This window comes from Xenopus tropicalis, chromosome 6, assembly GCF_000004195.4.
Source record: "Xenopus tropicalis strain Nigerian chromosome 6, UCB_Xtro_10.0, whole genome shotgun sequence".
Classification (NCBI taxonomy): domain Eukaryota; kingdom Metazoa; phylum Chordata; class Amphibia; order Anura; family Pipidae; genus Xenopus; species Xenopus tropicalis.
This window is the reverse complement of record NC_030682.2, coordinates 70,237,728-70,262,147: the sequence shown is the minus strand read 5'-3', so window position 1 is coordinate 70,262,147 and position 24,420 is coordinate 70,237,728. Positions and strand designations below refer to the sequence as shown.

Here is a 24,420-nt window from a genome sequence, read left to right as displayed (position 1 = left end):
TGCTCCAATTATGGCCTACCCAGACCCACAGTTGCCTTTTATATTGGACACTGATGCTAGTGAAACAGGAATTGGTGCTGTGTTGTCTCAAATACAAGATGGTCATGAAAGAGTAATCTCTTATGCAAGCAGAGCGCTGACCAAACCTGAACGGAAGTATGCAACAACTCGTAAAGAATTGCTAGCTGTTGTTATATTTACCCGCTACTATAGACATTATCTACTAGGAAGACATTTCACTGTCAGGACTGATCATAACTCTCTGAAATGGCTACACACCTTTCATGAGCCGGAAGGTCAATTAGCTCGTTGGTTGGAACAACTTTCCATGTTTGATTATGTAGTTGAGCATCGAGCAGACCACCATCTCCAGAATGCAGATGCGCTATCCCACAGACCATACTCTGAGACCCAAAGCAGCACCTCAGAGCCTCCTTCATGTTCAGCAGAGTACTCAATAACACAACCAGTTCATGTTACCCCTGTGGATCTAAAATCAGCTCAAGACCTAGACAATGACATCTGCCAACTTAAAGAATGGATTATGGCAGGAGAAACTTCTCTCCCAACTGAGGCTCATAGCTCCCCACATCAAGATGTTTTTCGGAAACACTGGTCTAATTTATCAATCAGGAGTGGACTCCTGGTAAGAAAAACACATGGAGATGACCCCAGACAGCCTAAATTCCAAATTGTTGTCCCTCGCAGAGCTGTACCAGTGATTCTAGAGATGTTACACAATGACAAAACAGGTGGGCATCTAGGTGTGGATAAAGTTACTGGAAAGGTCATTGCTCGGTATTTCTGGCCATCCTGGCGTAAAGACGTCAAAGCATGGTGTAAAACCTGTACTATATGTGGGGCTCGTAAAAATGAAAAGAAAACTGCTAGGGCACCAATGGTATCTTCACAAACAGATCGTCCTTTGCAAAGGGTCGCCCTTGATATATTGGGACCCCTACCAGAAACCCACAAGGGTAACAAATACATCCTAGTGATTGGTGATTATTTCTCAAAATGGGCTGAAGGGTTCCCTCTCCCAGACCAGGAAGCTAAAACTGTTACAGAAATGTTAGTGGAGGACTTTATATGTCATTATGGAGTACCAAGGTCTCTCCATACAGATCAGGGTAGGAATTTTGAATCAAAAGTCTTTAAAGACATGTGTTCAATGTTAGGCATACACAAAACAAGAACTACCCCTTATTATCCACAGTCAGATGGATTTGTGGAGCGGTTCAACGGCACACTCCTTACTATGTTGTCTTCATTTGTGGAAGACCATCAGAGGGATTGGGATGACATTCTCCCATATGTTATGATGGCGTACCGTAGCAGTGTACAGTCCTCTACAGGATATTCCCCATTCATGGTAATGTTTGGGAGGGAGGTATGTTTGCCTGTAGACCTTGTTAATGGAGGGGATGTAGATGAAAAATTTACTAGCCCTACCAGTTATGTAAGTGAAGTTGCAAGAAGGTTGGCAGGTATAAGAAATATGGTTAAATATCACCAAGCTAAAGCTACTGGAAAGCAGAAAGAGTACTATGACTTAAAAATAACTGCCCAGGTATATGAACCAGGAGAAAATGTATGGGTAAGAGATTCAACCAGGAAAAAAGGTGTGTGCCCAAAACTTCGACCAAAGTATAAAGGTCCATATGTAATTGCTCAAAAATTGTCTGATGTATTGTATAGAGTATGTGATACAGAGGGAAAACCATTTTTTGGCCCTTGGACCCAACTGGCTGAACAGCCCCCTACTCAAGACCCTCTGTTACCTGACCAACTCCCAACAGGTGAATCTGCAATTCCACTCCCTGATGAGGATTCTGACCATTCTAACTCAAATGACCCACAGCTATGTGATGTGGAAGAGTCCAATGACTCCAGTTCGGAAACAGATGGTGAGGAACCATTGCTACATGCCACCCCAATGCCTGATCCAACTGTAAGTCCTGGACCTCAGAACTTTACAGATCCTCCTAACTTACAAGCCAGGCCCCAGAGACAGAGAAAGGCACCCAAGTGGCATTCAGACTATTGTGCTCAGTTAACTAGATGCGAGGACGCATCTTTTCAAAGGAGGGGGCAGTGTAACAGGCAGGCAAATGAGGACTGTGCAAACGCCACCTCCAGCCTGCAGATGGCAGCCTTAGACAATCTGGAAACAGTAAGGCTGATACCATGTGACTTTGCAAGGAGAGATGGGAAAGAGGAAGCCAAGGCAATAAGGCAAGGAGAGAGCATGCACAGATCTGGCAGCAGGGAGAGAGAGACCCCCCGGGATGCATGGTTGGAAGAAGTGCAGGAAAGGTTGCACCAACTGCAGGTTCCCCTTAGTGTGCCAGTAATTGTCAGTCAGGGAAGGATTTTACTCTCCTTGCACCTTAGGACCATTAGGTTCCAGTTCCAATAGGCCCTCACTGTAACTAGTGCAGATTTAGGGCCCAGTTAGGGAATTAGGGAATAGTTTTATAAGAACCAGAAGGTTCAGTAGTCAGGTCCCTTCTCTGATCAGAGTAGGTTAGAGCCCCAGGTTCCGGTGCCCGTTAGAGTCAGTCACCCCTGCTTAGTTAGTGGCCCAGTTCTACCCAAGAGGAGAACCAGGACTAAATATTGGGAACACTGAATAGATTTCCATCACCGGATTATAAATCTAATGTACTGGATCTTCTGGATATCACACCTTGGATCACAGATAAGTGCGCACCAACATAAAGTGTACACAGGAATCAGGCCTGAACTCTCAGTTATATGTGGTGCACCACAGGGGTTAACAAATTGTATAACTGTATTGGTTTGTTCTTACTGATATTATTTGTACTTGTTCTCTTATGGTTTTCATTTACCTGTTCCAGTAAAATAGAGAGTGCTGCATTCACTCTCACCATAAATTCAGCAAGTGTGTCATTTCTACTTTGTACCAGGCTATTAAAGGAACCCATACCTTGCCCGGCTACCCAGAAGGTAACATCATTTGGTACAATACTTAATCCTTATTGGAGGCAAAACAAACAGACTTAAGTTATGGAGATCCAAATTCCGAAAAGATCCCTTATCCAGAAACCCCCAGGTCCCGAGCATTCCGTATAACAGGTCACATACCTGTACAGTCATAGCCTAAATTCTTACGTATCTAAGTATATAGATATATATATATAGATATATTCCCCCATCTTTAGATCTCCATATCTAAATATGATCGCTTCCTGGAGGCAAAGAGATTTTAGATATGATAAAACAGGAGAGTCCTCCTTATCCAATGTAAAAATATGGACTTATGCACTGCAGCCATTATAAATTATACAAATTCATCAATTTTGTTAACATGTTTCCCCTTGTAGTCAGGTTTAATTTTTTTTGGGGAGGGGGGAACCTTATTATTAATTTGATATATATAGTGCAGTTCAAGTTCATTCCACAAAACTGTTATTTTGGGGCAATGCCATAAGTTATAAAAAAATATTTTTGTTGTGCTCCTTACATTTAGGACAGAAAGAGTATGTTGATTTATGGCTATCTGTAATATTGGTCTATATTATAGTTTCTTACAGAGGAAATTAATTGTTGATGGGAAATTACAGCATCCAAAAATAAAGACCATTTTTTAGCTAAATTATGCAATGGGTGAGCACCACGGTTAGATGGATAAATTAATAAATTAGATATTACAGAAATTTTATTTTTGGGATGGTTCATCATTTATTAGAGTGACTCACAGGGATATTTATTTTTGACAATACCATTTTTTGCTGGGTTATTTTAAGACCACATAGATGTATGTTATTTTTTCATATTCAGTCTATTTAAATGTAGATTTGATAGATTCCCAGGGTAAAGGATCTCCAGAGTCAGGATCAACAATATGCTGTATTTGTTAAATACCTTTATTTTCCGAGTAGGGATCAAGAAGTTTCTTTCACAATTAAATTTTGAAAAAAGGGTAAAATTAAGTAATTAAAACCATTATACTTGAAGAGTGTTTTCGATGTAACAATTATTTCTCTGTAAAGTACTTTTCTCTTAATATCAACGTGTTGATTTCTCCATTTTTATGGTAATAAAACACTATATTCTTTCCCGAATCTAAAGTGGACTCCATTCTCAAATAGGTATAAATCTCTTTTTCTGAGATCTATTCAACTAATTATCTACAAATTATGTGAGAATTAATTTTCTAAAATCAGAAATGAAGACCTCCCAAGTGTGGAATTTCTTAACTTCAATAAATACATTATTTGTTTTTTTTATTTTGCATAAGAATTTGAATAAATGTTGGTGCAATTTTTTACATCCTCATGTTTTAAGAAAGTTGCAAAAGGGGATATGAGGTTAAAGGAATACCGTCATGGGAATACATGGTTTTGATTTTTTTTTCAAAATGCATCAGTTAATAGAGCTTCTCAAGCAGAATCCTGCATCGAAATCCATTTTTCAAAAATGCAAACAGGTTTTGTTAAAATTAATTTTGACAATTCACATGGGGCTAGCCATATTCTTCATTTCCCAGGGTGCCACGGATATATGACTGTGCTGTGATAAACTTCAGTCACACTGCTGTGCTGCCTCAATGGTAAGGTAGCAAGATAGCAGCTCCCTAACACCCATATTGGTGGTAGATATGTGGTAGATATGATAACAGTGCTTCATAGTACTGATAGTCTGTGCCTTGGCAACGGATTTGGCTGACAGATATTTGAAGGTGGCCAGTTTATGAAAATTTCAGTCATTACAGGCCAACATCTGCATTTAGCTATGTTGGTAAATCCAATACAAATCTGACAATCATATAATCAGTCTAGATATTTTCTTGCCAAATATTGTTCAGCAACCTGTGAAATCACTAGATATAGTACTTTTCCGTTTGATTAACCATGGGCGCAGTGTCATTTTGGCATTTTGCTGCCAATAGATTAGCTACATTAGTGCCACCTAGAAAAGTATATTTATTCTGCAGAAAGCATTGCCATACCTGAGTAAAGAGCCCTAGAAACTTTCTCTGTTTGCTTAAGACAGCAGCTGCCATTTTAAATAGCTTCCTGTTTGCAGTCTAGCCGTTATAGCTCAGATCACACATTCCTAAGAAAGGGGGAAGGAAGTTCTTAACATTCTTATGGGAAGGGGGAGCAGGAGAGGGGACAGAGGAGAGAACTGAGCAGACTCTGGCCACAGGAATTAAGGATTTTTCTGAGAGGATGACATTTTCCCTAAAAAGGAGACAAGAAATCCTGTGTTTCTTTTGATAGAGGACTCAGTGCAGCATTACTGTAAGTTCTTATGGCTGTATTTAATGTTTATAGAAAACGGATTACTATTATTTCCTTATTTATCGTAATGCTTTCCCTAATTTTACCTGTATTACCTCCTATTAATTATATCTATCATGTTCTATAATGACCCTGGACAAAAATATATAAATAATCAAATAATCCATCATTCTATTAGATAAAAAAAGGAATCTTCAGGTTAATGTCCATTTAGCTTATTGTTTGTACAAATGCAAATAAACATATTTTGAAATTATCTTAACTTGGACTTTTGTATTTGATATAAAATAAAACATAAAAGGTAGATAAAACATATTTAAACCTAAACAGAATTTCTTTTTTGTATTGTTCACTGAGTCTTCATTTTGATAACCCTACATGAATACCAAAGCTAATGAATACATTATTTATGTTCATAAAAAACAACTAAGCCATATAACCTCCATCTGGTACATAACATTCTCACTTGTATTTTTATATCACTTCAAATAAAATGTTATTTTTGTTTAGATGCTGAAAATGCAGTAGAAGCAAGCAAAAGTATATATTTATGCAAACATATGAATAAGCAGACTTCAATTGTGAAAAAACTCAAACTAAAATTGAAACATCTGTACAGACAAGATAGAAGATATTAAAAAAAAAGTATATTTATAGTAGCTGAACTCTGTATTGTACGAAGAAAGTTCAATTTGCAATGTTCTATTTAATAGTTTATTCAATATTGTAAAAGGTATAATTAAGGTATATACTGTATATATTACAATAAGTATATACACCTTATTTTCAAGCTTCATATTTATTCATATCTCATTTTCTGCTACTGCAGTTATACATTGGTAGAATGTCATTTCATAAATATTAAATGTATTAAATAATGCAAACAATGCATTCCTCCTAGAAATTTGCAGCAGGATATATATGAAATATATCCTGTGCATTAAAGGAAATCTTGTTATCTGAATAAGATACTAGAAGTAATGTATCACTTTCTTTATTGTTGCAACTTGCTTTACAAAAATTTGTGCTGTATCCACTTTGAATCTAAATTTTGTGAGTTTTGGTAAAATTAATTTCCAAAGACATTTGACATTTAATGAGAAGTCCACAGGCCCAGATTTGTGGGGTCCAGTTATCGGGAAACGAAAAAAGCAACGGCACTCAAGGGCTTAATCCAGGGCTCTGCCCTTAAAATCCTTTATTGCGAAACATGCAACGTTTCGAGGCTAAGACCGCCCCTTTGTCAGGCTTGACAAAGGGGCGGTCTTAGCCTTGAAATGTTGCATGTTTCGCAATAAAGGATTTTAAGGGCAGAGCCCTGGATTAAGCCCTTGAGTGCCGTTGCTTTTTTCGTTTGGAGTTTGTGGAGAGGGTGCCGATCCCTCTGAGCGCTGTGCACCGGGCAGTGAGTATTGATTGAGAGCTGAGGGTGTGCGGGTAAAGGTTTAAACTGTGTTCGTCCAGTTATCGGACCCAGTCCGACCCTGCGCATGTGCACGATCCTAAAGGGGGGAGTAGGTAATTACAGTGACCCTACTCTCTTGGATACCTACTGCTCCGTCGGTGCCTGTCCCCCTGCTGCAGCAGTTTCTCTACCTCCCAAAAAGCTCCACATTCCACCAGCTCTTCACTACAATGGGGATCCTCAAGTCTATAGGAGTTTTGTGAGCCAATGCTTCATACAATTCAAACCGCAGCCCACCCATTATGCTTCAGAATGAGCTACGATGGGGTATATCATCTCTCAGCAAAGTGCTGGAATGGGCATCACCTTTTTGGGTGAAGAATTCTTCCTTAATTAACAATGCCAATGACGATGACAGATTTGCTCATCATTAGTTCTAGCTAGTATGCCATTGAATTCCAAACACTCTGCAGAAACCGCCTAGAACAGTGAAGCATACACAACAACCTTTTCTCAGGCATTGTCAGACAAGCTAAAGGAAGATCTAGTTTACAGAGATCTCCCTGAACATCTGAATGATCTGATTGCTTTCACCATCAAGGCTGACAATGTCTTAGAGAATGCCAAGCACATAAAGATTGTGGCAAACAGCCAATCATGGCACCCTGGTTTCAAAGACCTCTTCTTCAGAGCTCCACACCCCAGTCCCCTTCCACCTCCTCTGATGAACCTATGCAGATCAGAAAGACACATTTCTCTGAACAAGAGAACTTCATAGATGTTCTGCTGTCCTGTGCTTGTACTGTGGTGGCAAGGCTCATTTTGCCAATAACTGTCCTCAGGGAAAAGTCATCATCTAAATAAGATAGAGGAGTCTTATCTGGGTGTATTGAATTTTTTCCCCCTAAGAATTCTCATAGATTCCCACTTCTTGTTCGGTTTCAACTGGTTAATAAAATAGTCAGTTTGCAAGGTTTTCTTGATTCTGAAACCACAGCGAATTTCATGAATTCTGCCTTTGCCAAGCATCTGGGTATCTTTGCATCCCTTTTTCCCATTCCTACCACATTGGAAATAATCTCTGAAACAATGGAGGAATTACTTCTAACAGTGGGGTCTTAACACAAAGAGAAATTGTCCTTTCTTTACCTGCATCTAAAGACTTGATGTGTTCTGTAAAAAGTCAGCCAAAACTCTTCCTCCTCATTGACCATATGACTCTCCAATTGACCTTCTTCCTGGACCATGACCCTTAGAGGCTGTACTTATCCTGCCTCCTGAAAAAACCCAAGCAATGAAGAGGTACATTCAAGATCATCTTAATCAAGATAATCAACATGGGTTAATTTGGCCATCTACTTAATTTGGGTGGGTTCTTCTTTGTGGGAAAGAAAGATGGAGGTTTTTACCCCTGTATTGATTACAGTGGTCTCAACAAGATTTTGCTTTTAAAATTCACCATCCCCTACCCTAGTCATTTTTTATGTCCCCAAGATTCCCTTGACTATATCATCTTTCAGTAAGGGTTTGAAATGTACCCTGCCAAAGTCTCTACAATCTAGATTTGGTTTCTTCCTATCAGTACCAAGGCCATACAGAGATTTATTGACAGCTATTACAGGCAATTCATTAAGGCATTCTCTTTTGCATCACACCTATCCTAACCTAATGTTTGGTCCCCGCAAGCCTTGGAAACTTTTATATTTTTGAAAGACTCCTTTGCTTCTGCTACACTTCTCAGACATCCTGCCTCTCTTTAACTCTTCTTTATAGAAGTTGATGCATCCAAAATTGAAGCAGAAGATGGGAAGTTGCATCCATGTACCTTTTTTCTCTAAGAAATTTTTCTCCTCTGAGCAGAAATACGATTCTGAGAAGTGAGAGTTACTTGCTGTCAAGTTAGCCTTAGAAGAGTGGTGACATCTAGAAGGCACAACTGCATCCTATCACCATCTTTACCGATTATAAAAATCTAAAATATATCCAGGTTCAAATGGAGCAGCTAAGCAAGTACACCAAGCTCTTTAGCAGTTTTTGAAGTTCCATGTGTCTCTCTGGCAAGATGACTGGTCCAATCTCGTTCCTTGGGCAGAGTTCACCCATAATACTTCTCATACCTCCATTGGTCAACATATGCTCTATATGTTGTGCTGAGGATATAACAATACACAGACAGTCTCCATGTCCATGAAGACTCAAATCAGGAAAGTGAAGTCAAACATAAAAATACAATGTAACTGTATCCATTATACCATGTGAGAAACTTCCATTTTGATGGATGGTGAATGGTAAACATACTGAAAAGGGCACAAAGTAAATATTCTTGATGATCTCTCCTCCAGGCATGTGCTTTGTTCTGGAATTAATCAGAACGTGCTCTTATAGCAATAGCAATAGGAACGTGCTCATAAAAAATGCTGCTTGCTGGCTCCTACTTAACTGTAGATCACTCAGGCATTAACAGCAGACATCTCTTTGACTGACTTCCTGGTAAATGGTCAATAGAGAAGAAAAGCTCAGCAAATGAAAGGGACAGAATTTTATTCTAGATAAGGAAGTATTCCTTATTTTCCTTAATTGGGAAAAACATCAGACTGAAGGTAGAGAGGTATGTAAATTTTGTAGCTGTTTAGAGGTCTTTGTTATAGATCAACATATGGAAACTTTAAATATAAAAATATTTTAACCTTTTGAATTTACTGGTCTTTATAAGAGAATCAATAGGTTTTGATAGAAAATTTAACCAGAAGATTATTTATATCCTCATATGTGACCTATATCAACAAATTGGCCAATACAAATTAATAAATATAAAAATTTTACATCTTTTACTTTGCAATATTTTGTGTGCTTCCTCACAGAAATTGTTCGTTCTAACTGTAACAGGAAAAGTAAATGACACAGCTCTGTCCAGCAACTAACTAGGCAACCTAGCATGTTTGTGTGCCATTGGTTTGTATGTGAGCACAGAGGTATGGACTGCAGGACTACATTTACATATTTTCAAAACATTTAGTTTTTATAAAAAGTCTGGGTTTTTTTCCTTTGATATTTTGAACTCTAAGGGGTATATTTATCATGCTGTGTAAACAGTGGAGTAAAGCATTACAGGTGATGTTGCCCAGGGCAACCAATAAGCAATTAGATTTCAACAGTTAGAAAATCACATTGGTGATGTTTTACTCAACTTTTTACACAGCATGATAAATATACCCCCAGATCTTGTTCCAGAAGTGTCTTGTTCACAAAAAAGATTTAGAAAGCTCAAGTTTTTCTGAATTCAAATTCAATTTAAAAAACAATTGCAAAATTTCTTTGACTACAATCAAACATAAAAGTTTGTTTTACTAAATGTCTCCCATAATTTATTTTACATTTTATTTATTCTTTGTCTGCAGGCTTCCACTGATTGTGCTTACTTGTTCCTGAATCATATTTCCAAATTTTTATTACCACATTATTTTTATGTAATGATAATATTTTATATATATATAATTTTATTGAATACTAACATTTAGCCATAATTGCAGTACAAAAATACAATTTTTTAATACTTCTCATCTCAAAAGCAATTACCTGGCACATTTCTGCCACATCTCTGAAAGCTTTTCAAGAATATGACTTTATATTAGCTTTTAAAAATGCAAGGACTCTATACGACTTCAAGGACAATCATATAAAAAATTCACATATCCATACCCTTTTTTTTGGTACATTTTTTTTTAACTAAAGTTTAGCTAGGATTTATGGCCTGCAAAGTCAGCCAATGATAGGATACTCTTCGAAATAATAATCTTTCTTTCTGTATATCAAAGAAACAACATAACGTAGAACACAAAGCTTCCTTTATCTATCATGTCTAAGCCTTTGATGTCCTAAACCCTAACAATGCTTCACACTACATTAGAAATTGTACTTAGAACTATTATTCTTCAAAACAGAATATGTATGTACAATGAGCTGAATAAGTCATACAGATTCTAGGGAGATATAAATTTGAATCAACTTCTTGTACTAAGACTTAACAGGAGTTCCATGACAAGCTGTCATCAGTTTTCCATCTTTTCAAAGGTTAGAAGGGATGAAGTCCAGACATCAAATATATTGATTAGAAATATGTAAGATGAAGCAGAAGATGAAGACATTTTTTTAAATGCCTGAAGCAAATATTTTCTTTTGTGATCTTAACAATTTAAAAGAAAAGCTTTAACAGAATGTATGACATTTATTTTTTAAATAAAACATTGTCAGAACACTAAAAGGTTTTAGATAGATCTAGAATCTTTTTTTTTTTTTTTGTGTGTGTGTGCATGTAAACACATGAGTAATTTGTCAAAATCATAGTAGTTGCCGAAAGTAGCTACAGTGTGTGATTAGAACTAGAATAGACCAGCACATTTTCTAACAATGCTCACAAGCAGTTGGCAGAACAGGCTGCTTTTAGGAATAGTCTTGTTGAGCACCAACAATGCAAAAATGGTATTAGAAGTATTTTATAAGTAGGGAGCAGATAATATTGGACCTGGAAGGGCTTTTTCTTCTACTTTCAAAATGACTCTTCATGTCTTCTGTCCATACTGATAATGAGGCATTCCCATATTTATGATGATGTCACTTCTTTGTTTCAGTGTAAGCAGAGGGTACTGGATTGCACTGGAGGTAGAGTTGTTGCAAATTGGATCTTATAGCAGGTTTCTGAAAATGAGAATTATAGTTCCTGGTCAGGTTGCAGGTTGTAGGTGGAGTGTTTCCAGACAACTAAACACCTGAAGTCTTCTACTTTAAACTCCAACAGTTGTTAGTGGAAATAGACCAACTCCAAATTTAGCCACAGGAAATATTGGGTTGGCAAAATTTTCAACATTAAGTAGTGTTTTACTTAAACTTAGGTAAGTTTATGTTCAAGGAGCTCATGTTGACCAAGTAATTTAATTAGTGGGGGTTTTCATGCAACTGGCTGTGGGGAAATTTGCAGGCCAGCAACTTCATTTGTGAGTTAAATGACTCCTATAGTGGTAAAGGAAGGGTATTGGAAGGGTTCTTAATGATAATTATTTTTCAGAGAGAGTATTAAGGAAACTCTATAACCCACCTATCTTTTTCCCATATTGACACAGGTGTTTACCAAAGAAGCACAACATTCACCTTTTAGTTGATAAATGCACCTAGAATATTTGAGGGACAATGACACTAGAGGGCTGATTTATTAATGCTTGAGCCTCTGGGCAATTGTAAGTTCCTGAGCGCACATATAGTTTCTGTATCTGATTATCGTGACATGCTAACAAAATATTTTTTTTTCCCCAAGTGGGTTTTTAAAAAATAAATAAATAAAAAGCTTGGTAGATTTTAAGTGCAGAAGGAATTTTTTAAACACTTGGTAATCATGTTAATGTGGTGGAGATGTGGGCTTGTCTGTGTCCATTCATTAATGCATACTGCACCTTAGGCTTCAGTCACACTTTGAAGACACCAAGGTATTACCCCTGTAGTAAAAAATGCAAATATTGCTGATATTTGCATTCTTCTGGCAGAAGTTACTAAATGGGGCTCAAAGCATGCTAATACATGCTTACGAAATATAGTGCTTTGCTGTACAGTAGTGTCCTACTGCATTCCTTTATGTGTCTTATTAGGAGACTCTTTTATTAAACATTACACAGCGAAAACATTAGAAGAGTAAGTAATTTTAAAACTCGAAGGCATTTTTTGTAAAGTACCTCTATTAATTTCACTTTCTGGGTGACCAAGTTTCAGGCAAGGCTGTGGACAGAGCCACCCTCATGGATGCCCAAGTTTCAGTCTGTGGGCAGAGCCAACAAGAAGAGATCTGTACCACAGATTAATGGAGATTTGCAGCATAGTGAGATATCTGCCCAGAATCAAGCTTCCCCCTCAAGCAGGATGGTTTCAGTCACTTCATCTATAGAGGATAGGGGATAAAAATTGTCTTCTTCCAAAAAGACTGGAAGTTTACTGTAAAATTCGTGAAATGACCAGAAAATTCGGGAAACAACAAAAAATCCAAGAAACGTGTTTGTCGCTGTTTTTTTTTTTGTCACCCACGTCTTTCTTATAACTACTATTTTTCCGTGACCGTGCCCATTTTGACAACACCGTGACTTTTTTTTTGACTCGTGACAAATGTTTCCGAAGTTTAGCAAAACAAAGGTGAAATGCGGAAATTCACTGCGAATCCATGCCTGTCGAAAAAATTAGCTCATCACTACTAATGACCACTAAAGGGCAACAGTGGGGTACGGACGTTGCTCTTGTGCTTTAACTAGGGACTAGAAAGCAGCTGACTGGGAAACAGGCATGACAGATGCCTGGCAAACTAGGAAACTCCACTGTAGCATACAGACCATATTGTACCAGGTTATAGGTACAAAACCAGCAGAATGTTTTACTTTTGCATTTTGTGACAATAGTAACATAATATAACACTCCAGACAGGGCCATTGGACACAGGGGCCCAATTGCTACATGAGAGGATGGTAGCTAAAATGTTTTATTGTATGTATGATAGAATTAAGAACAAAGCAAAGCCACAAACTTTCATCTTTTTCTATAAAATATTTAGAACAAACTATTCTGTTTTAATAGTTCCCAGAGAGAAACTGTTTTTGAAACTCATTAGTGAATATATTTTTTGTAGATAGGTGTCATACATCATACATAAACAAAATCATTGCAGTATAATTGCAGAATCCGTAGTCTGACTAACATAACATTACTGCAATCTTGTTGATTTATGTTGCCCATAATACAATATTGTAGCTTTACCATATGTCCATGCATACGCAAACTTCTGATCTTCTCTCAGATTTTCTCCAAATAGCCAAGACAAAAACAAAATTTTCTTGTTTTCAGTCAATTAAATGGTGTATATCATATGTTTTAAGTCATAATTTGAAAAAGGAAATGTTAAATTTTATTAGCTAAGGAAACAAAATATCTATCATGGGAAATTATCATAACTAAATGTGCAATTCTCATACTTTTTGCATAAATTGTCATCAAGTGTTTTGGATTTATTACTTATAGCCTTAGGGTAATATTAGAACTCTGCTTACTTTAATTTCTTAACCAAGGATCAGCAACAGAAGGAGAATTAATTTGGCAAGCTGGGAAAATGAACTGAGAACATTTCACAAAATATTTCAGTTACTGTACACTTCAAATGTCTTACAATTAATACATTTGAATGATTAGAATGTGCAAATTCTTACTCTTCTGCTTAGAGTTTTCTAGTCCTGACTTTGAAATCATCGATATTTAAAAAAAAAAATTGGTTGAAAAGCAACTTCACAAGGTACTGTTCTATTACCAAAAAAGGAAATCATTTAAAAATGTTTTTTGCCATATGGGATATGACTAGTGATGGACAAAATATTTTGCCAGGCATGGATTCGTGATGAATTTACTGCTTAAAAATTTGCTGCATGATGTGCAACATTTTCATCATATCGTGGATTTTTTACCTTTTCGCAAATCCTTTCAAAGATTCACAAATTTTTCGGTGAAGCACAACGGGACAGATTCGCTCATCCCTAGATATGACCTTCCCATAACTTGAAGCTTTCTGGATTACAGATTTTGGTTTACCAACACGTTTATTCTTCTCTTTAATGAGCTCATGCAACAAAGTATAATTAAAGAGTACCTACCAACCTCAGAAGCAGAATAACTTTGTGCTGATGTAAGCTGAATTGCATGCAATTTAACGTATCCGCTGCAATTGTTTCAGACAAAACACCATCTCACGACCAATATTATTGGGAAAGCTGCTTTGTCGGTAAAATAAACATAGGAAAACTGTGCTTTTCTTACTGTGCAGTGTACATGTTGAGTTGTAAATGAGCCCTTATGTCTTTTAAAATCTAAACAGTTTGCCCAAGCAATACTATTTATGAATTTAACAAAGCTTATTACATTATATTCTGTAAAAGTATAGTACAGGCCTCGCTTTCTATGTCATCTACAAATCAGATCTGAAGTTTATAAATCAGGGCCGCAAAACAACAAAATACTAGAAGCAAGTGCATAGTACACAATAGGATTGATTCACTAAAGTGTGTTAAAACGAGCGCTATTTATAGCATGCGTTAAAAATTTTATCATGTCTTATTTTTCGCAACTTAACGCACGATTCACTAAAAGGACACGCATCAAAATTAAGACGTGATGCCAAACACACGAAAATGTTTCCCTGGAAACTGGAGGCTACATTCACTCTAGGGCCAACACATACTTGAATAAATCACACTGCAAAGTCCATATTGTGTTGCCAAAAGCTCATGAACTGTACTTTTCTATAATTACCGCCTGCCCCAAGTAGGTGTTAATTTTCACATAGACTAATGCGATATTTAGCGCATTTAACGCTTCATATGTATTTGTGAATCATTAACACAATGCGTTAAAATGAACGCATTGCGGTTGCGCGCTATTTAACGCACGCGATATGCGACTTAACTTTAGCGAATCTCGTGTTTTTTTCGCGTCAATTTTAATGCAAAAAAGCATGCGGTAAGCGTTATCGCACTTTAGTGAATCAACCCTAATGTGGGTAAAACATGCCATGCTTTTTATCCACAATACAGTGTTTTCCCCCAAATTCCAAACAAAGAGCAGGTGCCCACTAAGTAGAGTATGTTGGAGATTTCATTCAGTGGGCAAATTACAAACTACTAGGCTGGTGGCTATTCCAGGGTTCTCTATTATCCATGTGTGCACTTGCAGGTAATTCGTTAGAGCAGCTTAAAGGAGGTGCATTGGTTTTAGCTGCAAGTGGCTGGGATCATGTATGGGCACAAATAACTTCACTAAACATTCAAGTTTTGCATCCGTTCTAGTGCTCTACACAAGTTCGCTTGTTCAGTTCTCAAAAAAGTTGTTGAAATTAAAGGCTGTGCTAAGTTCAGCTGAACTTGAACAGAAACCTGCATTTTTACTTGAATGTGTGAAACTTTATGTTAAAGGACCCATTTGCCCATTCACACCATCCTGACATCTGGTCTCTGTAAATGTAAAATTTCATGTTTCTGTTGCCTTCCCAAAATGCACCAAGAAACGTAACACAGCAGACCCCTAAAATATTTAAATAGAGGATAAGGTAATTATGCATAATGGTTCTCTCAAAAGAAACAGTCTACACATTGTGTAGTCCATAAAAGATAATTAAATATTCAGCTTATAAATCTACTGAATCATGAAAATAAGTGAATCCAACAAGTCTCCTAATTATTTATAGGTAATTTGCCTTTATAACAAACCCATGGTGTCTGTTTTCACAAACTGACATGGACATGCTTCCACTAGTTTCAGCTAGTACGGCTGGCTCACAATACCTCAGTATAGAGATGAATAAATGCAGACAATACTCTGCACCATGTTTGGCGTTTTGCCCAGATCCCATCTACTGAATTGTTGCAAACACATACATTATTAGTTATACAAACTGATGCTATAATACACTGTCTAGATTTAAATAGGTGCTTACTGTGTGCAGTTTAACCTTAGATCTTGATACAGACTCCCTAACGCATGTTTGTTTTTACCTGTTTAAAACAAACACACATTGCTTTTAAATATGATAACTGTTATCAACAGTTTCTATACATATTAAATTGTTTTGTTTGCAGTAAATCTATTTTGTATATTTTATATTTTGCAACAGAACCATGGGTTTCTAAAGAAAAACAATAAAGCTAATTGTCAGACTTATGTTAATAGGAAAGCAGAACAAGATCTATAATTACTGTCTCTGTGCCTGTTCTGCCTTGTTTGTGTGTGATCTAAGCCACACTTTTTTCATACCAGAAACCTTGTTTGATGTTTTAGAACTGCTGGAGATGCAGACATTTTGAGGTGGTAGCACAGAAGAGATTGGGGGGAAAAGAAGAAAATAGAATGGTGAGACATTTTAAACAGAAGAATGCCACAAAGGGCACTGGTGCATTTCAGAAGTGATGGACATTTAGATGAGCTCTGTCTGATATAAAATAAACAATTTTGAGCATGCAACAGTTAGTACAGGAAAATCAGTAATGGTGTTCACAGCTTGCACAGTATGATGACAAAATTGCTATTTTGGGTTAATTGACTTTAATGGATTGACATTCTAATTGAGTACGTCAGTCTGTTATAATTGCATTTTTTGGTTAAAAATACCAGCTCTGCCACACTTGCAGGTATCTATATAACAAACACCTGTGAAGAGGGAAAATGGTATTGCCATAATGTTTTAAGGGCTGATTTGCATTTTTGCTTTTTTTTTACAATCTTGAAATTAAGTCTAGGTTTGCTAGAAAAACAAAGTTAATCTAACAGATTAGTAACATACAGTACCCAATTACCATTGGAAAATAGTTTTGAGATACTGAGAGGGATGTGCAACTCCAGTACAGCTACCAAACTTAGCTGTACTTTACCACAGGCTTTGCCGTGCAAATCTTACTGTTGTATTTAATTGTCTGTATTGGCAGTACACTTGTAAGTCATTTTGTGTTTGAAATAATAATATAATATAATATAATATAATAATAATATAATAATAATGAAACCCTCTATCACTAATTGTAATGCCAAATATTCCCCAGTAAGGTGGGGAAATGCAGAGGTGGAGCAGTATTAATAAGGAAAACTTGTTTGCATAAAAAACTTGCCTATGACAACTCCCATTGACTTTTATAGAAACTCGCAAGCATTTACATGGCTAATTTTTACATTCGAGTTATCTGTTTTTTTGCACTTAATAAATACCAGTCATTTGAGTTTTCAAACCATAACTCAAATTCAAGTTTTTTTAAGTGCAAAAAAATGTAAATCAAGAAAAAAAATCAAACTCAACTGATATTAAATCACTCCCTTAAAGTCCCAACCCACCTAATGTGTGCAGTGGGCCTTAGCAAATTCATGAGCCATGAGTGACATTTTCACCAGGAATGGATTTTGCAATTCACCAGTGAATATTTTCACAAAAAGTTTGTTCAGAGAAAATGCCCTTAGACTCCAATGTATTTTGCACTAAAAGAAGTTGATACAAAAAAAGCCTATAGACTCCAGTGTATTGCAGTACACTGGAAGAATGTAACATTTAGTAGTTTTTATGTAATACCATATCTAGACAATCATATATTTATTATTTGTTATAGGTGTATACAAACTGAGCAATCAATTCACAGATCAAACATCAGTACAGTAGCCTGGAAGAGCGAGCCTGGGACAGGTGGAGCAGAGCGAGGCCATGACAAGGGGGGTGAATAGGGACCCATAGGAAGCTGGTGTATAGGATGCTGGGAGTTGTAGTATCAGAGCAGCAAGTGGGAGGAGAAAGAGGCCATATAACTAAATGAAACCGGAAGAAGGCATCCATTACCTCGTGGCAGGAGAAGGGAGAGGACAGCGTTCCCGCCCGCCCGCCCTAGAGTACGGAATTTGGGGACAGGTAATAAGTGGGAACTGGTTGATTAGTCGCAGCTAAGGCGTGGTGGGGCTGCCCTAGGGGCAGCCGAAAAGGGGCTAGATAGATTAAGGGACAGGTGCTTTTCTGGAGGGGCAGGCCTGGGGGCTAGGCTTTGGGGGGAAAACATAGTCATAGTCATAGTAGGCACAGGAGGTGGGAAAGTTTTGTTGTGGAGGCTTAGTCACAGGCTTGAAAGGCTTCTTCAATGGTCTACGGTTAATTTAAGGTTAAGTTATTATAATGGTAAGAATTGTAATGCGGCCTTCAGCGGATAAATGTTATGTAACCTATGTTTAAGTGTAAAGTGTATTGTATGAAACATTGATTACAATTTTAGTTGTGTTATCAATAAAATAAGCTGCGGCCTTTCCACCCAAAATTGCAGGTTTGTCTTTTGTTTTGTGGGGGTTAGACTGGGGTGTGGGTTAGGAGAAAAGGTGACCGTGATTGCAACCTCCCCATGTCATGTACTTGCTGCATATTTATACAATACATTTTTTTATTATTCTGCAAAAAGGAAGTTTGTGTAAGAGCCATTTTACTTTACATTTGAAAGCAGGGTTATTGGTTGAGTTTAAGTACAAATCAAATGCTACAATTAGGGTTTGTAACCCAACAAACTAATGAGCAAATGTATCTGTCTGTTTGTCTGTCTATTCAGCCATCTTTTTATATTTGTATGGACACATTATTAAAACTCTGTATTTTTATAAGAATCGGTTCCAGTGATTTCTGAATATATCATGTGTATAATGAGTGCAGACACAGCAAACAAAATTACACCTGCTGGGTCATTACAACTTGTAAAATAGCAAATCAACACTTCCTTTCTTGTCTTTTGAGAGCCTAATGCTTTCTTAATACCAGATGCACCTGTTGGAGCATTAAGAATATGGTGCTGCACGCGCCAATGCATGTAGAGACATTTGCTACATCTGTACACACAGAGGAAAGTAAATTCTCTTAAAAGCAAGCTGACATTTAATTCAGTTCCGCATGTTCAGCCATTAAATGATCAAGCTGTGTTGTTCATTTTATTTAAATTTTCCATGATGCTGAGGCTTTTTTTGTACTGAGTTTTAAATAATTTAAATGCTGAGATATATATTTTAGCTATTCTTGTGTAGCCTGAAAAGATTTGGAGAGCAAGATGTCTTTGTGTAGTTTTCAACTTTTTTCTCACTTGACAAATTTTTGTGGTATTTTTTGTGGCAGTTTCATGAAAAAATTAGCCAATGGTGAAATGTGGAATTTTGCACCAAATCCAAAAATCAAAAATTTGCTCGTTACTAGTCAGTGCCTTCTATTTTATAGGTTTCACCATTATTATAAAATGTAACAGGCACATTTATCAATACTCTTATTTTAGTGGTTTTAGAATTTTTTTGGAAACCACAAACTCATTTCCACTAAACCCACAAATAAAAAAAGCACAAACAAACAAATTAAATTTGAGAATAAAAAGAAAATAACATGAAAACCTCCAATTTTTTGTTTTCAGAAGAATTTTTACTTACAATGAAACAATACACACTTACAATGAAAAAAAATCTGTGAAACCTTGAAAATCAGAAATTAAATAATTTACAATTTGACAACTCCCATTGATTTCTACATGACCATGACAGCTTTTAGATGGCTTATTTTGTACATTTGCTTTTTTCATGGAAAATGTGTGTTTTTATCGCATAAAAAAATGAATGTTAGTAAATGGGCCCCTTAATATTATCATAAAAATATTAGGATTTATATTTATTTACGTTATGCAGGTAAAATATTTTTTCTTAGACACCTTTACCACCTTACAACTGTAAGAAGTTTGAACTATTGGTTTGAACTTTTCTCAGATGGTTATTCATTAAAAGTTGTATTTGTATAATTTTAAAATGTTTTCCTACTTCCTTTTAAAACCATATGCAAATGTTACATTCCTTATGAAAGAATCTGAATTAGAAAAAAGATTGATTAAAGCCTTAAAAAATCAATACCTCAAATTTGTAATTTTTGCATTATTTTTAATGGTATGCCAAGCTAAAAAAAATGAAAAAAATTTACTAGAAAGTTAAAATTTTGGTCCAGGTTCCGTTGATTTTTAAATTACTTTGCAAGCTTTTAGCTGCCAAAGTTTTGGATTCACGCTTTTTTGTGGTTTCTTCCCTTAGGGGGGCTATTTACTAATGCTCAGATTTTTTTTTTCTGATTTAAATTTTTTAGCACTAAACGTCAAAGGAAAGTTTTCTTAGATTTACTGTGCCTCAAAATGGCCAATTTGTCAGCTAAAACATGTAGAAGTCAATAGCAGATGTCCCTTTCCTGGAGGAATCTTCTTAATGTTGGTTTTGGTGTTTGTGCAACAAGTTGAAAAGTTGTGAGTTTAATTAATTTTCTGTGATGTTTTCCTGCACTGACTCTTTCAGTTTAGACTTTTTGGAAAATGTCAGACATTCGTGGAAATTAATTTATTCAATTTTTTTTTTTTTAAAAAGAGAAATATTTTAGTAAATCTGCCCCTTAATGTATATGAAAAATATGCATTTTTAACCATGATTTTTAACACAAAAAAGCTTGAATCCCAGGAGAAAATCGAATTTTGATATATAACCCCCATTAAGTGGCACCCTTGCAATCCTGTTCCAAAAAGTCATTATACATTTATAAAATATTGGATTTATACTTGTGTAAAATTAGAAGTTGAATCTGTTACATAGAAAAAGTAATGGCACTGAATTAAATTTTTATTTGGAAATAATGTCAATTTCAATTAAAACTAATTCACTTTCGTGAAATGGTCAAAATGTTTATATGTTGTAAAATTATATTTTATGAAACAGGTAAATATGCCATGAGGGACCTGGTGCACCGTCTTCCTGGGGGAAATAACAGCAACAACTCAGCAAGCAAGGCCATGTCTGATGACACTGTTACTGCTATCTGTTGTACCCTGCATGAAGTTATTACGAAAAACATGGAAAATGCCAAAGCCTTACGGGATGCAGGGGGCATTGAAAAGCTAGTTGGCATTTCAAAGAGTAAAGGAGACAAGTATGTGAAAATGATCCATATCATTTATTTTGTTGGGCAATTTTTTTTGAGTGTTTTTAAAAGCATTCAGTCAAACCTACGTCTTTTCCACCCAGCAACGTAACTAAAGAGTACACAGAACCAGCAGCTGTGTGGTGGGTGAGGGGTCTGCGAGTGACCCACATGAGATAGCATTTTTTGTGTGGTATGATAAGGGTGACCCATGGTTTTGCATCACAGGTCACCCACAATTGCCGCTGGGGGGGTGGAGGCTCGGAAAGAACTTTTTTTTTTTTTTTAGGTACGCCATTGTTCCCACCCACATTTATTTCTCAGCCTCACATAGGATCTAGGACATCTGAGATATCTCACTGGGGAGATAAAGTAAATCATTGATACCCAAATTAATTTTATTATAACCAAAAGTCGAAATGTGAAATAAAAAAACAAACTACCAAACAAGCACTTCTTATTTTTGCAGTCTATTTTTTTAATCTTTGTTCACAAATATATATCATTTAATAATAGCAAGTATTAAAGAGCTTTGCATAATTCAATACAAAAACTTGTAGTTCTCCACTTAAAGGGAAAAAAATCCCACCCCTTTTTAATATCTGCTTATTCAGTGAGGCTTATGTAAAAAAAAGTGCATATGGGCTATTATTGTTTACACAGACATTTATGATTCCTTGGATTAAAATAAACATGATAGTCTTCCTCTGACCCACAGGGTCCCTTTAGTGGCAATTATATATATATTCTAAATGCAAGATGGCACTATTGAGGTTTTGTCTTGTAAACTCTACTGACCTAATGCAACTCTGGACAAATAGAATTGAAATTATTCATATCTTTTAAGATCCAGCGCTAGACAAACTAACTTCAGAGAAATTAGCTGTTATTACTCATCCAGGGCTTACATATATTCCGTATACCTGTTGCAGGGATTTCTCATTTCAAATTCATTCTGATTACAGTCATCTGGTGATTAACACAGTGCTAGACAATATGGCATCTAAAAGGCAAATTAGAAAGCTCTTGTTTTTAGACTGTATTACTTAAATATTAGAGGAGCTGCATAGCTACTCTGCTATGTAGTATTTTGACAAGCATTTGATTAATGTTCTTTTCAACCAAATGTACGCTATTCTGTCATGTTTAATCATTCTATTGTATTTACAGGCATTCGCCTAAAGTAGTAAAGGCAGCATCTCAGGTCCTAAACAGTATGTGGCAGTATAGAGACCTCAGAAGTCTATACAAAAAGGTAGGATATACATATTTTATGCTTTTTGAGCTTTGTATGTTAATCACAGTTTTATCCAGTCCACTATGGGAAAATTATAATATTTTTGCAACTTGGTTTGTTGTACTAAACAGATGCAGTGACCTGCGGTTTAATGAGATATTCATATATTTTTTATAAATAATACAAATATAATGTAGACATAATTTGTTTGTGTATAAATACATAGACAGAAGTTATGAAATATATAGAGATCTCCCACCTCAAAAATGAGCATTGCAATACTAGCTGCACCCAGAAGCAAGTCGTTAGACTTGCTTCTGGGTGCAGCTAGTATTGCAATGCTCAAGAGGTATGTCTTCACCTTTTTTTAAGTCGTTAGACTTAAAAAAAGGTGAAGACATACCTCTTGAAATCTTGTGTATGGAATAAAACTGTTACTCCAATACAGTACAGGTCTATTGTACAGGTCTATTGTCCAGTTTTTTTCTTTATGAGAATTTATAGACCCATTGAAAATGATGAATAGAATGTGAGTTTGATTTAAGTTTTTTTTTCAAAGTTTAATTTGTTCAAGTTTTTTCAAGTAAATATCTGGTAAAAAGTCTGGTAAAATTTTGAATTTATTTGAATTAAAATAAGTTAAAATTCACATATTGAATTATAAATAGTCAATGTAAAATAGAAAAGGAATTAAACATACAAGAGCAGGTTTATTAAAATGTAAGTTTTTTCAATACATAAAAAGTTACTTTCTAGTCATTCTTTACTTTTTATTCACTTATTTGCTTCTTAAAATCCAATAGGAGTGTGGGTGCGTTTTTATATTTTAAGCTCTAAACTCACATTTTGATAAATCTGCCCCATGATAAAGAGACAAAATTAATTTATTTCACACAGTGCCGGGCTTAGGATGCCCACGTCATGCGTCCACCTCAACACACATCACTTCCCACCACACATCTCCTGGGCATAACTTGGCCCTCACCCCATCCTGTGAGCATGTGACTCATGCACAGAAACTTGAACTTTTAGACAGGCTGTACCTAGGGGAAGGCAACCCAAAAAGGTTTGTGCCCAGTGCCTACCCTCTGTTGCACCCTACGCACATGCCTTTTCTGCTAACCCCTAGTTCTGGCCCTGATCATAGATAGCTTATACCATATTGTACACAATACATTTAGAACATATAAGTTGTATTTCCAAGATTTTTACCCTAAAGAAATAAAGTTTAAATGAATTTATCATCAGTATTTTTAATGCCAGGTTAAATGCCAGGCTAAATGGACAAACACTAGAACAATAATTTTTAAATGCAATATCCTCAGTCAGAGCAAATTCTCAAGCAAATGTCTGCAACAAAGGCAAGAGGAAATTGCACTGGAAGCAGCCGCTATGGGCACACTAGCATCTTGCACCCAGCTCTGCTGATGGGCACTGTTTTACACCGTGCAAAATATGTATCTGAATTTTGGGTGATCTGGCTTGCCTTTGTTAAGGGTATCTATAATTATTCATGGTATAGGAATGCAAGAATTTTAGTTGCAATGCAGCATTATTGTCACTTTGTATGGTTATATTCCTGGGAGATGTTAAAGGAGAAGGAAAGGTAAAAACTAAGTTAGGAAGAACAAGTTAAAATGGCAGCTGCAATCTTAAACAAATGGAGGGATCTTCTAGGGCTCTGCAGAATAAATATAGCGTTCTTGGTGGCACTAATGTGGCCACCTAGTACCCAGTAAAATGCCCAAATGACTTTCCTTCTCCTTTAACACTAATTTTGTTAACCACCCTACACATTTTATTCAGACAAAATTGTTTTTAGCATATTAAACACTGTGATTATATGAAACCTTACTGGGCATTTGGCATTTTAAAAATTATTGTTTTGCACTGGATTCTGTTGCAAAACACGTCTTTAAAGCAGTGGAATACATTCTACCAAACTGGTACAGATATTGTGCTAGTTTCATAAATCAGCCCCTTGGTGTTTTGTATATTGTGTATT

At 36.2% G+C, this 24,420-nt stretch overlaps 1 protein-coding gene across 12 annotated transcripts in view; it reads left to right on the top strand.

Annotated features, from left to right (window-relative positions):
- The window catches only part of ctnnd2 (catenin delta 2), a 494,372-nt gene that overhangs the window by 441,371 nt on the left and 28,581 nt on the right, over window positions 1-24,420 (top strand). For all 12 annotated transcript variants that reach the window (XM_031903685.1, XM_031903679.1, XM_031903678.1 and 9 more), the window contains 2 exons: window positions 20,977-21,187; window positions 22,349-22,433. In XM_031903685.1, the coding sequence (XP_031759545.1) occupies window positions 20,977-21,187; window positions 22,349-22,433 (296 nt within the window). The remainder of the gene's footprint in view (window positions 1-20,976; window positions 21,188-22,348; window positions 22,434-24,420) is intronic.